The 17,347-nt window shown below is 45.0% G+C and overlaps 1 protein-coding gene across 1 annotated transcript in view; it reads left to right on the top strand.

Annotated features, from left to right (window-relative positions):
* Window positions 1–16,234, top strand: part of LOC308657129 (cytochrome P450 4A6-like) — a gene marked incomplete at both ends in the record, with an annotated part of 42,392 nt that extends 26,158 nt beyond the window's left edge. Inside the window, 14 exons of the mRNA XM_081308590.1 lie at window positions 502–964; window positions 5,181–5,452; window positions 6,656–6,797; window positions 7,430–7,474; window positions 7,919–8,046; window positions 9,865–9,989; window positions 10,338–10,492; window positions 10,920–11,026; window positions 11,110–11,300; window positions 11,401–11,534; window positions 12,671–12,735; window positions 12,883–12,959; window positions 15,293–15,466; window positions 15,824–16,234. Coding sequence (XP_081164716.1) covers window positions 5,264–5,452; window positions 6,656–6,797; window positions 7,430–7,474; window positions 7,919–8,046; window positions 9,865–9,989; window positions 10,338–10,492; window positions 10,920–11,026; window positions 11,110–11,300; window positions 11,401–11,534; window positions 12,671–12,735; window positions 12,883–12,959; window positions 15,293–15,461 — 1,527 coding nt within the window. Of the gene's footprint in view, window positions 965–5,180; window positions 5,453–6,655; window positions 6,798–7,429; window positions 7,475–7,918; window positions 8,047–9,864; window positions 9,990–10,337; window positions 10,493–10,919; window positions 11,027–11,109; window positions 11,301–11,400; window positions 11,535–12,670; window positions 12,736–12,882; window positions 12,960–15,292; window positions 15,467–15,823 lie in introns of the transcript that reaches the window.
* Between the last annotated feature and the right edge of the window lie 1,113 nt (window positions 16,235–17,347).

A 17,347-nucleotide genomic window follows, 5' to 3' on the forward strand; every position in this document is an offset into this window, starting at 1 on the left:
AAGGGATTCTTCCTGAAACACCTTTTCTGTTTTACTCACTGAATTCTGCATATTGGATTTGACGTTTTGGGGTGTCAATCAGCTCCTTTGGTGAGGAGCTTAAAGATTAACATGACCCTATCCTTCCTCTCCATGACTTTGTTGTTGACTGTTCCTCCATGTATCACCCCCTACTTGGTGAATACCTATTCATCTTTCAAGACCCTATTCTAGGGGTTGGAGTTGTAGCTCAGTTGGTAGAGCATTTACCTAGCATGTGTGAGGCACTGGGTTTGATTCTCAGCACCACATATAAATAAATAAAATACAAGTCCATAACTAATGGATTAGTTAAAAGACTAATTTAGTCTTTTCTATATCTGGTGAACATTTCATTCTCCCAGTGCAGGCGTACCATGTCTAATTGTACAATTATTTTGTTTTTTAGCTTTTGATTTTTGCCTTTATCCACCAGACCATAAGGTCAAACAACTGTTTGCTAAAGCAGTAAGTTATTGAAAACTGAACTATCTTTTGGGGTGTTTGGGAAAGGGATTACTACCCCATGTCATAAAAGCAGACACTGAGGTGCAGAAAGGATAAATTGCTGGCTATATGAACTAAGAAGCTGACCTAGGCCTTGAGCCACCTGAATCCAAGTGATCCATCCACCTCCAGTTGCCCTGGGACATAACTGGATAGGACAACCCCAGGGAATATTTCTGAGGCAACTAAGGCACGCAGTTATAGAGTCCAACAGAGAAGATTTCTAATGTGACCTTGGACTGACTACCAATGGTGATTTTCCTTTGAACACTTCTCTTTACTCCACTCTAATTAGTTTTCATCACTGAATTGGGATAATATTTCAATCAGATACACCTAAGGAACACTTGATAACAAGACAATGAATACCTTGAAATCCAGTCTGTGTCTGTATTCCTTGCCGGTGTGCCCCATGAACTAGAACACTTCCTGGCACATGGTAGGTGCTCACTAAATATTGTGAATAATATGGGGAAAGAAGAAGGGTATAAACATGGCCATCTTCTCTGCCAACTGGTAAAGCTTTTCCATTAATTCTCAAGTCAGATCCTCAGGTTAATCACATATGGATGCTGAGATCCAAGCTCTTCCCTCACTCTTCTATTCCTCAACCATGGAATTGTAAAGAAAAGGAACAACTGGATACTCAGTGTTGGCTGGAGGTTTGGGGCAGGAGAGTGAAACAGAAGATCCTGGACAGGATATTTGGCAGCTCCATGGCTTCAGTTGGAGCAGCAAGGAGTCATGCTGGCCAGACTCAGGGAGTACAGGACATTGGAAGCTTACTCCCATTACTACCCCTAGTCCTATGGGCAAAAAGAGGGAGCTCAAGTTCAATCCCATAAGCAAAAGTGTCAATGTTCAGGTCCGAGAGACATAAGAAATCAAACTTGGCTTAAAAAAAAAAAAAAAACAAGTAAAGCCTGGAGTGATTGCCCCAAAGCAATACCTGCTTCAAGATATCACATCAGAATCCACAGCCTCTCCTCTGCTTTTCTTTGCTTATAAACTCAACCAGAAAGCTTGTGGGAGGAAAAATATTTATTTCATTTTACTATAAACTATGGCACCCAAAAACTGAACTTGCTGTGGTCAAGATGGAAATCCAGCCACTCCAGAGTTTTACCCATTCCCTCTCTCCCTCATTCACCAAATTAGTCAGTATTTATTAATCACCATCAGTAGGCACAGGCTTCTGTTCCATGCAGTGGGAAGCATAAGGATATACAACTTTCCAGAACAGTAACAACTTTCCAGAAGTCTTGGTTGAAGTGTCTGAATACCAAATAAATGGATAAGGTATTTACTTATTAATAAATATTGATGATGCAAAGCAAAATTTGTGTAAGAGTTAAATTTATAGAGAATATAGATACAGTTCTATATTCTCTTTTTATCACTTTCTTATAAGCTTTACTTATGTCCTTCAAAATTCTTCATATGACTATGCACGTTTAATCACATGTTTTTCCATACATCTTCTCACAGGGGCTACCTTGGATATTGAGGCTTGAATTTGTGCTTATATGTGGAGTAGATAATCTGTCACATCTCCTGCTACTTAGAACAACTGGATAAAATATAGCAAACATAAAATACCTCCTAGAACATTTGAGACCTTCCATGTAAGATATGTGCCCAGTGGAGTGTCATGAGGCTCAACCTAGTCCTCATCTCCTTTGTGCTAATGTATAACAGCTATGTCTTTGGATCAAGACTGACAGGTAGAATCCTGGCAGCACCTCTTATCAACTGGATAAGGCTGAGAAAGCAACTAACTTGTCCTGCCTCATAATTCCATCTATAGTATGAGTTGTTGTTGTTGTTGTTGTTTAACTGTTCTGTTGTAATGAGGAGCAGGTAAAGTCCTTTGCTCTGTGCCAAGCATATACTTACTTCTCACTAAATGTTAGCTTTTACCATACTATGAGCCCCACTAAAAAGAAGAATTCAGGATTTAGAGAGGGCCAGAAAAACTCACAACCACATTTCAAAGCCAGACTCCGACTCCACATATCTTCCCACTACTGTCTCTTATCTGTAGATGAAAAGCTGGTGCTGAGCCAAGTAAGGTAAGAGTCAAGGTCCAAGAGTCCCAGGTCAGGGAAGAGGAGTAAAGTTAAGGATGAAAAATAACCACAGAATCAGAGGAAAGTTCAGTGGAATGGGATGTAAATAGCTGCATGCCCTTTCCCCTGGCTTTTTGTAGGATAAAGAAGGGAGCAGGGAAGCTAGTCCCATGGTTTATGTAATGGATTACTTGTTATTAGGAAAGGTAAAGGTGAAGGTTGTTGGAAACATTTCAGAAGTTGTCAGGGGAGGCAGTTTTATAGTCCAATAGAGAAAAATTCTAATCCTACCACAGACTATCAATGGTCATCTGTCTTTTCAAAAAACCATCACTTTGCCACTCTGCCATCAATTTCTTATCACTAAAATAAGAATAATAGTTCAACCAACCATACTTACTGAGCATTTGGTAAACTAGATTATGAATTTTTTAAGTCAGGATTCATATCTATTTTTACTGCTGTTGTGCCTACTACCTACCATCCTGCCTGGTTCCCAGGAAGTACCCAATGGATTGTCATTAGCAGGATGCCAGATTAGAGGTACCAAGCACACTTCCCTCCATGAACAAGCATTAAATCAAAGAAAACAAAACTAACATCTCACAGGGTCATGATGGAGACCACACAGCCTACATATCCAGGATGGCTTTCCAAAGAAGGAAGTGGAGCACACAGTACCTACCATCACATCTCTCCAAGCAAGGTAAAACCTAAATTTCACACAGTAAATATGAGGCCCACAGCAGTCCCCAGTAAACCCTCCAATACCTGAAGAATTTGCTACTGGATAAGCCTGCAACCTTCACAGGGTGTTCAGAGCTGCCAGAGAACCTACACTGATTCATTACCCCCAAAGGAAGAGTCCTGCCCATTTTCTGCCCTCCACTACACATGCTTCTACTGAGCAACAGCACCTTGAGGCTCACTCAAGTGTAGTCCTATGATGCAGCAATTCCACCAAGACTACAGAAAGAACCTCAGGGACCTCTTCCACCCACCAGCAGCCCTGGTAAACGGCTGGGCAGCCCCCTCTGCGTAAACCATTGGGCTAACTCCCCATGAAGGAATCTGTGCAGCCCTTAGAAATTGGCTGACACCAAACCCGGGCCCACGGATGCATCTCATTGGTGATAGATATTTTCAGGACACAGCTGAGGAGTGCCCACTCCTCTTGCTATGAATGCTTCATTCATCCAGGCCTGCCAGCAGGGCTTGACTCTAACATTTTCTCACTCAAATGTGAAAGCTAAGAAGTTGGTTTTATAGAAGTAGAATGTAAAACAGTGGTCACTACAGTCTAGGAAGGGTGGGGGGAAGAGGGATAGAGGGAGTTCGGATCAGGGATACCAAACTACATTTAGGAGAGAGGTTCAGGTACCACCACAGCACAGGGGGGTAACTACAGTTCCAAAAAATTTATTATATATCTTATAAAGACATAGAAGAGTTCAAAGTTTCCCAGAAGAGAGAAACAATAGCCTGAAGAGCCAGCCTTCTAGTGGAAGAGGGGCAACTGAGGATTCCTCAGGTCACAGCTGAGCAGCCTCCTGTGATCTGTTCCAACACCCCCATTGGCACCAAGACAAAAGGAAAAGAGTGTGAGGTCAGAGAGTGGTCGAGCGTCCTCACTTGCAGTACAAGAAGAACATGACCAAAAAGGCTCCTTCAGCAGAGGGGTTAAAAACCAGTGGGATGTGTGTAAAGGCGGAAGGAAACCCTACCTGCTCCAGAAAAGTAAAGATAGCATGGGATGGAGAACAGGCACGCTCAGTTCAAAGGAGGGGAACCAAAGAATTTATTGATAATGTGCCAAGGAAGGGAGAAGCTACAGGAAAAGGCTTGTGAGCTGAAGCTAAGACTTCTCCCATCAGAGGCAGTAGGAGCTGGCAAATGTGCCCAGAGCCCACATGAGCATGCTCAGCCCCCTCAGGAAATGGCTGAATGCTTCACGGAGCAATGCAAGACACTCATTCACCACAGCCCTGAACACCAGGCAGCAACAGCTGCCCATGAGATGGATACACCTGGTGGGAGTCTGGCAGGTGTGGTACTTAGATGCTCTAAATTGATGAGCATTCACCTCCTACCAGGAGAACTTGGCATGGGCAATTCCGATGTAAATATGCAGGTGTTGGACTTCCTGAGTGAATTCAAGGAACTCTCTGCTGAGACCAGGAAAGTGGCAGCCTTAATAAACCATAAAGTCTGGGAAAAAGGCATGGTGACCCTCACTTTAGACATGTTTTAGCAGAATAGCTATTTTTGTGTGATAAGTCTTGTTAGATAGTTAAAAAAAATAAAACTTTTGCAATAGAAAAAAAAAGAAATGATAAATATGTAAGAAGAAAGAAATGATAATTATCTTGATTTGATCAGAACATGTTGTATTCATTTACTGAAATATCACACTGTACCCCATAAGTGTGTACAAAAAAAAATAATACAGAGAGGGGAAAGTAGGTGTGTGCATGACCATTACCGCTGTCAGCTGACTAAAAATTTCTGCCTCCCAAGGTGAATCATGTGGATGTTTCAGGTTAATCGACTCTGGACTCTGAGGTCAAGCTCTGCCCTCATTTCTAGGTGGGCGTGGAAATCCTCCCAGAACATAAGTAGTGGAAGTCAAGGGTGACAGCGACAGACACTGATCCAGAAGCTGCTGCACCATGAGTGTCTCTGCACTGAGCCTCACCAGACTCTCAGGGAGCATCTCTGGATTCCTCCAGCTGGCTTCCCTGCTGGGCTTGCTTCTGTTCCTGTACAAGGCAGCCCAGCTCTACCTGCGCAGGCAGTGGCTGCTCAAAGCCTTTCAGCAGTTTCCATCTGCACCCTCCCATTGGCTCTTTGGCCACAAGGTAGGAACCAATGGAAAGGGGAGTAGGAGGGAGGGAGGCTGTAGCCCGGAGACTGGCCAGGAAGTCCACAGGACAAAGCCTGTTGCATGCACTAGGCATCTGAGGAACACTCAGATTACCTCTTAGGTTTGGCCCATCCCAGCACCAGGAGCTCACTCCCTCAAAAGAAGCCTGTCCTGCTGTTACTCAGCTCTGTCACTCACTGCATCACCAGGCAGATCTGACATCTGTCCTGGCAGCCCTGAATTTGGAGGACTGTGGTTGGTCCTTTCTGAGTCTCCTCCTTTCCAAGCTGAGCACTGCTATCTTCCTCAGCTCTTCTCAAAGAACCAGCCTCCTAGATGCTCATCTGCCCCAGTCACTGAATGCCATCAGTGCCTGATCTGGAGCTTGCCTCGATTTTTATGGAACCTCATAAAAATTGCCTTGAGGAATTATGCTGTGTGGTGACAATTTTAAAGACCCTCAAAAGACTTCAAACCACAGTAAAAGAGCTTACTTTGCTGGAGTGGGTGGGGAATGTCAAGTAGAGGGACCAACCAACTAGGTTTGCTGAAGATCAAGGGAATTTTCACAAAAGGTGATTTTAGGGACTGAAACCCTGATGATCATAGGCCCATGTGAGTGGGACAGAAGCACTGTACCTTCCAGGTGAGGGAGACTGATGTTTGAGTTACCCTATTAGACAAGATCTGTTTAGCTCCCACTCACCCTGCACTGTGAGGTCCTTTGCTGTAACTCAGTGCCCAGCACAGAGCCTGGCACAGGTGTGTAGAGTCACAGAAAAAGGAGGGAAAGAAGAAGCCAAAGGGCTGGGGAGGTGCAGTACCAACCCCCTATCCTGACAGCCCTGGGGAAGGAAGGCACAAAGCAATGTAAGGTGCACAGAGAGGGGCTCAGCAAGGGATTGTGCATTGAACACACTTAAGAGGAGGAGGAAGATATGGAGCTTATGTCAAGAACGAGGCTCTGATGCCAACAGCTCCATCCTACAGGGCCAAAGGATCCCAGCTTTGAGCAAGTGCTGGGAGACACCAAAGTTCTGGAAGTCAGCACAGATAGGTCAGCAAAAACAGCTCCAAATCTCTAACATCTCTTGAAAGATCCATAACTATGTCCCTGTGGTCACCCTGATCATCACTCTATTGCAAGGACTAGACCTAAACAAAAGATTTTATTCATTTGTCTTTCCTTTGATGACAGATCCAAAAGGATCAGGAGCTAAAGCAGATTCTGTCATGGGTAGAGAAGTTCCCCAGTGCCTTTCCCCGTTGGTTCTGGGGCAGCAAAGCTCACATTGTTATCTATGACCCTGACTACATGAAGGTGATTCTGGGGAGATCAGGTGAGAGAGAAACCTCATTCTGGCAAGAGAAGCTCCTCCCTCTTTAGTATATGCCCCTGGTCTGTCATATTCCAGAGCAGAGTGGTGCTTTAGCCCTCAACCCTAACCACTACCAACCATTTGCCCAGGCCACAACCCAGCATATGGCCCAAATACTGGAGATATAACACAGCTGTGTGGAGCGAAACTTTTTTAACGTTTTTATCTTTCTTTTTAAATCAAATCTTGAGGCAATCTGTTATGCAAATTGCCCCAGATCCAAAAAAAAAAAAAAAACTTCATATCCACACTGACTTGTATTCGAAACCTCTAATTGTCACCTGTCTTGGGTCACAGGATGACTAAGCCACCATCCATTATAGAAAAACAATGAAGCTCTGTCCTGTTCTTTAGCACTGATGACATGGCCTGTTTCTCTTCATCATAGTCCTGGGGGTGTTCAGCTTCTGGTCTATGGAGCTGCCTTCCTGAGCCCAGCTGACTATCAGGACAGAGAAGGGATGGGAGGGAACGAATTGCCAACTGGTAGTCATCAAGAACTCGTGGCAGCACATAGTCTACACCACAGCTACCTTGGGACTGCACTGTTTGGTCCCCAGTTTCCTGTTAAGCCTTTACTTTAAACCTTTCAGATCCAAAGGCCTCTGGTACCTACAGATTCCTGGCTCCCTGGATTGGTATGTATGTCTCTAGTTAGGTTTCCAGTGTTATTTTCTGGTTCACAAGATCAACAGGTGACAGGCCAAGGAATGTCCCATCCCCAAATCAAGTCTCATTTCTTCTAACCATACCCTCCTTCCTTCCTGTTCTGGTATGAGAGCTCCTAGTCTTCTGCCATCTCTCTGCTCCAAACATCCCAGGCTGACATTTAATGATGGCCTTTCTTTTCCTGCCCACAACACTTTTTCAGCCTTTATCTTACGGCTTTCATGATCATAGCCAGATATACCAGCCCATTTAGGAAATTCACATTCCTGAAATGCAACATGTCCCTCCTTCCTTTGTCCAAGAAATTCCACCTTCTTCAATGTTATCTTCTCCATAGTACCTCCCTAATTATCCCAGGGGTATCTCTGATTCTGTATCTCCAATCCACATACACCTATCCATCTCTGGTCCAGGGTATGGTTTGCTCCTGTTAAATGAACAGACGTGGTTCCAGCACCGGCGGATGTTGACCCCAGCCTTCCACTACGACATCCTGAAGCCCTACGTGGGAACTGTGGCTGACTCTGTCCAAGTGATGTTGGTGAGTCTCTCTCTTTCATTTCCACTCACCCACTCAAGAGCCCCTCTCAGATTCCCCTGTCTAACACAGACATCCATCAGACAGAGTCAGATGAAATAACACTCTCAGGACAGTACTGTGAGAGTAGATTCCTAAAAATTAGATGGGACAGAGAAGACCCAGGCATCAGGATAGAGCCACACTTTGCTTATGGTGCAAGTCAGAAAGCATCAAGGTGGATACAGACCCTGGATCCCACTTCCAAGTCTTCAGAACAGTCAACTGGAGGAGTAGTCAATCATGCCAGACAGCAGGACTGGCTGACCTGGGCAATGGCAGCTTCAAAGGCAGGCTAGAACTGCCAGGATGTCACTCAGTCAGGCTCTGACCTAAGGCCCGGGGCTTTTGCATGGACTTGAGTAACATATGCAATGAAAAGGATACCAGGTCTGCATTCTCACTGCCACTCTGCCATGCCATCAATTGCAACATAAACTCTAATTTATTTTTATTAGTGCACTTTTATTAGTGCTTATAGTTATACATAATTGTTGGGTTCATTCTGGCAAAATCATACAGCAAAAAATTTAATTTTCTCCAGTTCAGTCACTGGTGCCCCTTCCTGTTCCTCCCCTCCTCCCTCCCCCTATTCTTCTTCTTCTTCTCTACTGGTCTTCCTTTCGCTCATTTATTTACTTATTTTTTGATCCGTGCTTTATAGATACACATAAAAGTGAAATTCACTGTGGTATATTTATACATGCACATAGCATAATTTTGTCAAATTTATTCCTAATTTCCTCTCCTTTCCCAACCCTCCCCTTCCCTCTCAACCCTGTCTTCTACATCACTGATCTTCTCTATATTTTTATGATATCTGACATCCCTTACCCTTTTTCCTTATTTTGCTTTACCTTCCGCATATTACAAAAAAAAAAAAAAAATTCAACCTTGATTTTCTGAGTCTGGCTTATTTCACTTAGCATGATGTTCTCCAGTCCCATTCATTTACCAGCAAATGCCATAATTCTACTCCTCTTTGTAGCTCCATAAAACTCCATTATGTATATATACACCACATTTTGTTTATCCATTTAACTGTTAACAGGCATCTGGGCTGGTTTTATGTCTTGATTGTTATGAATTGTGCTTCTATAAACTATGAAGTGGCCATATCACTATAGTATACTGATTTTCGACCTTTTGGATAAATACCAAGGAGCTGGATCATATGGTGGATCCATTCCTAGTTTTTTGAGGAACCTCCATACTGTTTTCCAAAGTAGTTATATTAATTTACAGTCCCACCAACAATGTATGAGTGTACTTTTCCCCCACATCCTCACCAGGTTTTATTGTCATTTAGATTCTTGATAATTGCCATTCTTACAGGATTCAGATAAAACCTTAGTATAGTCAAAAGTCTGATTTCTGACCCAATTGTTCTCAGTAAACTTTTGTTGAATAAACAGAAATCAAAGTCCCTGGTGGCCCACTAGAAGTGCCTATAGCAGCAACTTAGGTTTTAGGTTTTCTTTTGCCTCCAGACATTTGTCCCCTAAAATTAGAGTCCTACCAGTCCCTCAGATGGAGCTCAGCTCTATATTTTGCTGGTCAAACAAAACATTATAACTGACTTTCAAAATTCAAAATTTATTATAGAATACTATGCTTAATTTTTAAATAATTTGTGAAAATATAGGCACCATTTAACAAACATTTGTTTCAGCAGTTTTTAGTGCATCTGCTCTCTAAAGTGAGGGACATGGAATGGGATATCTGGAGATGCACAAGCCTTCTAGGGAAAATGAGAAGATCATTGCCCCTATCCCACAACAGGACAAATGGGAAAAACTCATTGACAAGGACTCCTCTGTGGAGGTCTTCCAGCACATCTCCATGATGACCCTAGACTCCATCATGAAGTGCGCCTTCAGTTACCAAGGCAATGTCCAGTTGGACAGGTCAGTGACAACCCTTCAGCTACAGAGTCCTTGTTCTTAACCAATTGGTGTGGACTCCCCTGAGAGGCAGAAAGATCAGTATGGATGATCACCCCCACACACAAAGAGAGATTCTGACCCCAGCCCCAGACCAAGCCCTAATTCCCTACCAAAATCAACCCTGTCCCAGCCACAGAACCCTGGTCCCCAATACAGGTGGCAGCCTGGTCACAAGGTCTGTAAGGCAGAAGTAATGGGTGTCTTAGTGTTGTCTGTCCCCACAATTCAGGAAAACTCTACAACAGAGCCCACTCTGCCTGCAGGTCCTCTCTCTTCACAGTCCAATATGTTCTGCATCCTCTCCCTCAGGCATTCCCAGTCCTACATCAAAGCCATTGGGGACCTGAACAACCTGTTTTTTGACCGTGTAAGAAATGTCTTTCACCAGAACGACACCATCTATGGTCTGTCCTCTAATGGCCGCTTGTTCCACCGTGCCTGCCAACTTGCTCATGAGCACACAGGTTCTGTCTCCTCCTTGCCTCCTCTCCTTTACCAGGGGCAGTCTCATAGAGCTGGTCATGACCCCTCAGGCACAGCCAGGTCCTCTGGTATTCCAGCAGGACTTGGGACACACAAACGCTGAGTACTTCCCTACTGCAAGGGTTGGGAGCTGAAATGTTAAGGTGCAAGACAGTGTGCAAGGGATTACTTGTGCCATCTCAATGGTAATATTGATGAGACCCATCCCGAATGCTTATACAAATACTTTATGTGCTGTACTCTAGATGGGAGGTTTGACCTGCATTTGATAGTTCTGGGCCCCCTGACTCACACACCACACTTATCCTGAGTTCTACGAGGCACCCAAATTGGTGCAGGGAGGCACATGGAGTTTCTGGGGGTTTCTGTGACTCTCATCCCTGCCTGGTAACTGCTGTTCTGGGACAGACCATGTGATCAAAGAAAGGAAGGCTCAGTTGCAGAACGAGAGAGAGCTGGAGAAGATCAGGAGGAAGAGGCGCTTGGATTTCCTGGACATCCTCTTATTTGCCAAAGTGAGTATGTGGGAAAGAAACCTGGGGCTTTGCCCAGGGGAGGGAGTTTACAAACCCTGCTCTCTTATCTATGGCCTCCCCAGATGGAGAATGGGAACAGCCTGTCTGATGAGGACCTGCGTGCCGAGGTGGACACCTTCATGTTTGAGGGCCATGACACCACAGCCAGTGCTATCTCCTGGATCTTCTATGCTCTGGCCACACACCCGGAGCATCAGCAGAAGTGCAGGGAGGAGGTCCAGAGCCTCCTGGGGGATGGAGCCTCCATCACCTGGTGAGTAAGAGCTCAAGAGGTGGGAGAGCCCTGCCTCTGGTAGGGACAAGGTGCTAGGCTTCCCGGGTCCTGCCTTCTGCTCAAGATGGCCTCACTTCAGGGACCACATGGACCAGATGCCCTACACCACCATGTGCATCAAGGAGGCCCTGAGGATCTACCCACCAGTACCAGTTGTTATCAGAGAGCTCAAAGCACCTGTCACCTTCCCTGATGGACGCTCTTTACCCAAAGGTCTGATCTTCCCAGACTCATTCACATAAGATCTCCCCAGAGATAAGAAGGATCAGAAATCCCCACATGCTTCAGCAGTTCTGAACCTGCCTATGCCTCCCCGTGTATTTTCCAGTACATATGCCCAAAACCTATAAATTTCCTTCCAATTCTAATAGTCCACATAACTAGCATCCTAAACTTATCTTGTTCTTTAGCTAACATTCCTTCTTCTTTAGAATCTCTGGTCTTGTGGTGCTATAGTTAATTAATTTTAGTCTGTTGGCACTGATGTTCTTTGATTCTAGTTCAACACTGTAGGAATCATGGGCATCCCTGATGTTCATATGTCCTCATTGTCATATCATTTTTAATCATCCACTATATTTGGTATAATGTGTAGAAAACTTGGTGAAATGCAAATAATTATGTGCCCACATCTATAAATGTGATGCATCTCAATCTTTAGAAACTTCTCTACAGAGATGTCAGCCTCTGGATGTAGTATCTCATGACTTTAGCTCTAAAATTCTATTTCCTGAGATGTGGAAGGTAGAGAATTACCAGACAGGGGCTAGGGAGAAGTGGTTCTTTGGTTCAGTCAAGGCAAATAAAAGAAATCAGCGAATTTCATGGAATGGGTCAGATGTGGTCCAGTCCCTCAGGAGCCATCAAGTTGATGACAGAGAGCAGCTTATAACCAAATATGAGATCCCTGCCACGGTAGCCGACCATCTGTTGGCTCATACCTCCTTAGGTCTGAATCCCAGCCCTGCCACATCCTACCTATGTGATCATAGGCAATTCCTCTCTGAAATTTAATTGCCTCATCTGAAAAATAGGGATCCCGCAATCTTCCCTGGCAGGTTGTTGTAAGGACTGAATGAATTAATGTATACTCCTCAGTGGGAATTTTTCAAAAGAATAAGCTCTCGTTAGATTTATTCCCAAAAGCAAGGTACGATGCTTTCATGCTTCTCTCTTGGATTTGTGGTTTTCTACTCCTTGCCAGGGCTCAGGTGTTTTGTCAAATCCACACACATTCTGCTCAAAGTCATGCTTTATGGCAGCAGCCTTCTGTGCGTGCATGTCCCCTGCTGGCTGGAGGATCAGGGCCTCACCCCATAGGCATCATCGGTCTTCTCTCTACCCCACAGGCATCATGGTCACGCTGTCCTTTTATGGCCTTCACCACAACTCAAAAGTGTGGCCAAACCCAGAGGTATGGAGGTCCGGAGGGGATGGGAGGAAATGATCTCTGAGGATACCACCTCCCTCTACACCCACCTCTGGATAGCCTGTCCCCACATGGATCAGAATCAGGAGCTTGACCTCTGTCTATCCTGGTCCTGCTGCTCTCTCTCTGCAGGTGTATGACCCTTTCCGGTTTGCGCCAGATTCTTCCCGACACAGTCACTCATTCCTGCCTTTCTCAGGAGGAGCCAGGTGAGGAGTCCTATCTTGGTCGTGGGATGGGGGAAAGAGGAGTCGTCTCTGGGCATATACCCAAAGTTTGTGATCCCTTAAGTTGCTGTACAGCATCTTCAGGGATGGTGGAAAGAAACCTCATGTGGGCATGTCAGTGCATGAAAGAACGATGGCAGTGCAGGGCACACCACGGACATGCTGGTCCTCTGCCCTTACCGAGGTCAGACAAATTTCACTGTCAGAGGGTGTCCCACACATCAGCATGTTCTGGTGTTTTTCTCACTTTGAGGATATAACTTTGTGAATTAGAAATTCTCTTATAAATTTCACTTCAGTTGCCGGGATTCTTACCAGGTGGAGCCCTCTCTTCCCACACATTCTAAATCCAGCCCAACTCCCTTTCTGTTCAAGTCACCAATCCTCAGATCACTGAAGGAAGTGACGACTTTGTTAGTGTTTGTTTTCCCAAGGCCTGGAATGTGCCAACTGTTCAGTTAGAGACTGAAAGGTGAGCTTTTTGAAGAAAGTGTCCCACCAGTGTATATGGCCCCTTAGCCTCCACGTTTGCAGTCTCTCCCAACATGATGTTTGACTACATGTTAATGTTCACACTCCCCGTACAACATTCCTAGTTGTCAAAATTTGACAGGTGAAGTAAGGTCTACATACCTTGAAATTACACTTACAGTCCAGCTTCAGACAAAAAGCATTAAAATGAGGACAGTAAACTGCCTTTGAGAGAAAGCCACTCTATTTGGTATGTGGCCCATAACATTTGAAAGCTTCCTCCAAAAGGGTTCACTCCAAAAGGGCTGCTGCCTTCATCCACAAAAGCTGCTGAAATCATCCAGTGAGACAAAACATCATATAAATTTTACTAAAAGCTAATAGAAGTAGGCTTTTTTCTCAGCCCATATCCCTATGAATCCTTCAAATGGTAAGTCAGCTTTCATAGAAGAGGCTTTAAGCAAATTGTTTTTCCAGAAATTGGTTTTCTAGGATTTGTTAAATTCCTGGAGTACTTCTTCCTACGATGGCTGCAAATCATATTGTTGCCACTAGGGGGCAGGAGAGTATTCGATAGTTTAGGTCAAAACCAATATTGCCTTTCGTCGTATTCCATTCTATTTTACATTCCATTACTAAATTTAAGTGAACCGAATTTTTAAAATCAAGTGACATTAATGAACTTAATTCAGTGTAAGAAAATTATTAAGCCAGCCTCTCTGTGCCAGGTCCTATATAGGCTAGGTGACAGGAACATAGAGATGAAAGATATTGTCACTGACTCCAAGAATTCAAAGTCAAGGAAAAAAGTGCATTCTCTAGAGACAAATACCTAAGCTTAAGACACATTGTTCCCTTCTTCATTCTTTCACTCACTCATCTGAGCAGTTTGTAAAGTATTCCACATCCCTGGCACTGTGCAGACTGGCCCTGGACTATGGTGTGTCCTTAAATAAAGCTTGGACGGCACCTTTAAGGCCTGGGAAGGGGAAGGAGAGGCAGCTGGCATGGGGTGAGGACCAACTGATCACTGATCTGAGATTTTAAGATATGTAGGCAGAGATGGAAGCAAACATTCTCTATGATTGCCACAGCCTGAGCTGAGCTAGGAAGTGAGGCTGGACAGGCAGGACTTGGGTAAAGCAGCAATCCAGAGAGATGTGGAGGGAGCTTGGGCATTTGGACATGGAGAGCATGATGGAAGGCATGGGAAGGTCTGAGTTGGGCTGTGGCTTGGTGTGTAGGAGAGGGATGCAGGAACACCAGAGGAGTCCAGGAGAGGATTCAATCTTCAGCTAAAGATGGCAAACAGGGACAGTTCTGGAGTATAAGTAGAAGGCTGCAGATACTAGTGGAATGAGGGGGTTAGAGAGTGGCAGGAGCCTAATCACCCTGTGGGTGGCAGATGAGGCTGCAGCTCAAGGTTCCCCAACCCATCTCCTACTCTAGGAGTTTCTTCATTGATATCTGGCTTCCCTATGAGGAATTCAGTCCCTAGATCCTCTTAGATGGAATGTACAATCAAAAATTAATTATTTAAGTTATTCATGTGATTGGACTCTGTCCCTTAGAGTACTGGTGCTGTCATAATAGAAATTTCCTGCTTCTGAAAGCAAAAGTAGCATCAGGGCCAGTCTTCAAACAGTCATAGACCTTGTCAAAGATCAGGAGAGTATGAACCAAGGCTTGGAGATAGAGGAATGTGTGATCTGTAAGTAAAGGTGTCAGGCAGGCCCCATGGAGCCTGAATGCCCAGCTCTGGGCTGGTGCTCAGGGACCGCTGCCTGCCCAGCCTAGAACAGGCCTAAGACCAATGCTTACTTCACTGTCCCTGCCTGGCCCAGGAACTGCATTGGGAAACAGTTTGCCATGAATGAGCTGAAGGTGGCTGTGGCCCTGACCCTGCTCCGCTTTGAGCTGCTGCCAGATCCCACCAGGATCCCCTTTCCCATACCGCGACTTATATTAAAGTCCAAGAATGGGATCCACCTGCGTCTCAGAAAACTCCACTAACACTGGTAGGTCAAGAGCAGGCTCTGAAGGCCTCCTAGCTGTGTTGTCACCTGCTCCTGTCCCCACCTATATGCCCACATCCTGCTTTCCCGTCTACCTACCTGCCTTTCTTCCCATCTGCCTGTTCCCTGTCCTCCTGTCTGTCCTCTCACCTGCCTCCAAGCTCCCTACCTGTTTGTCCATCTACCTGTCTCCCACCTGCCTACATCTCTGACTATGCACATAACTCAGGCTGCCTGCCCCTCTACCTGTCTTTTCCCTTTCCTCCTACATGTTTTTCTCTCTCTCTGAGTTTCCTAACACTGCTATAATAACCACAACCTTAGTGGTTTTAAATAATGGGAATTATTATTCTTTTACAGTTCTGGAATCAGAAATCCAAAGTGGGTATCATTGGTATCACTGAGAGAAGACCAAATTGTGGGTGTAACCAGCCTTCCTCTGCAGGGTTTAGAGAGAATCTTGACCCTTGACTTCTCAGACTCGAGCTGCATTCCTTGCTTTCCTCCATACTAGCTCCCTTGTACTTCTTTGAAGCCAGCATCTTTTCAAACTTCTTTCTCTTACTGTCTTCACATTTCCTTCCTGTTTGGAAGGAACCTTATCATTACATCAAGTCCATCCAGGTGATCCAAGATAATTTCCCCATCTCAAGATCCTTTACTTAATGAAAACTTGAGTTCCTTTTGACATATGAGGTAACGTATTCATGGGCTCTAAAGTTTAGTACTTGAGCAACATTAGAAGCCAATAATGAACCCAACAGAATCCCTCCCCAAATGGCACCTCAGCTGTCTATCTGAACCTCTCCTGATGGTTTCTGTCTACCTGATTGTCTTTCACATAAACCTCTCCATCTCCCTCCTCCCTGAAATAAAGTTTCTAATGTCACCTGTAGTGCTTGTCTTCCCTTGGGAGGAGATAGAGGGAAAGGGAGACAAGTCTTTTCTGAGGAAGGAGCAGGAGATGACATTTGCCCTGTAGTACCAGGACTGACTCCTGCCTGGTCCACCTCTGCAGACATCTCACCCATATGAACCCTGATGCCCCTTAGCTGATGAGGGTCCCATGTAGTGGCTGTGTTTAGAAAAAAATCTCTTGTCTGGGAGCTCAGAGGGAGAGGCTCACACCTTTAGGGAAAAAAAAGACCAGGCCTCCATTCTAGTCAAGGGATGTTTCTCATGCTAGATTTTTTCAGAATAGGTCCCAGCTAGAGCCCTTCTTGAGTTGAGCTGAGCAGGAAAGACTGTAGTCCTGGTCTGGCATGAGACCTGGGGGACGTTTTTATTTCTTCTTTTTTCCTTTTTGATGTACTGGGGATTGAACTCAGAAGCACTTTACCACTAAGCTACATACCCACCTCTTTTTATTTATTTTATATTGCAAGAGACTAAGTTGCTGAGACTGGCCTTGAACTTGAAATCTTCCTGCCTCAGCCTCCAGAGTAGTTGGGATTATAAGCATGCACCACCACACCTGGCTGAGGACCCTGCTTGTCACTGACCCAGTGAGATGCAAGAAGAGAGCCCAGCCTGGCCATGTCATCAGACACCTGATAACCGAGTCCCAGCCTCCTCAGGAGGTTCAGGAGTGGATAGTTTTCCAGTAAAGACTGGAAGGAGCCCAGATGAGCAAATGGCTGGCCACTCTGAGGAGGGGCTTCATTGACCTTGCTCACATCTGGTAACTGCCTGGACGCTAGTGCTCCTTGCCCTGGGATGACCCCTGTGTGGCATCCAAGCACAACTGCATCTGCTTCCCTTATCTCTGGGTCTTCAGCATCCGTATCCCTCAGTACTCCCACCAGGCTCCCTGGGCTGGTATCTGACTTCAATCATCCTCTCTCAAACCACACCCTGCTTTTCTTGCTGGATCTGAGCACAGGT

The sequence above is a fragment of the Spermophilus citellus genome (genome assembly GCF_964194105.1).
Source record: "Spermophilus citellus genome assembly, chromosome: 9".
Classification (NCBI taxonomy): Eukaryota; Metazoa; Chordata; class Mammalia; order Rodentia; family Sciuridae; genus Spermophilus; species Spermophilus citellus.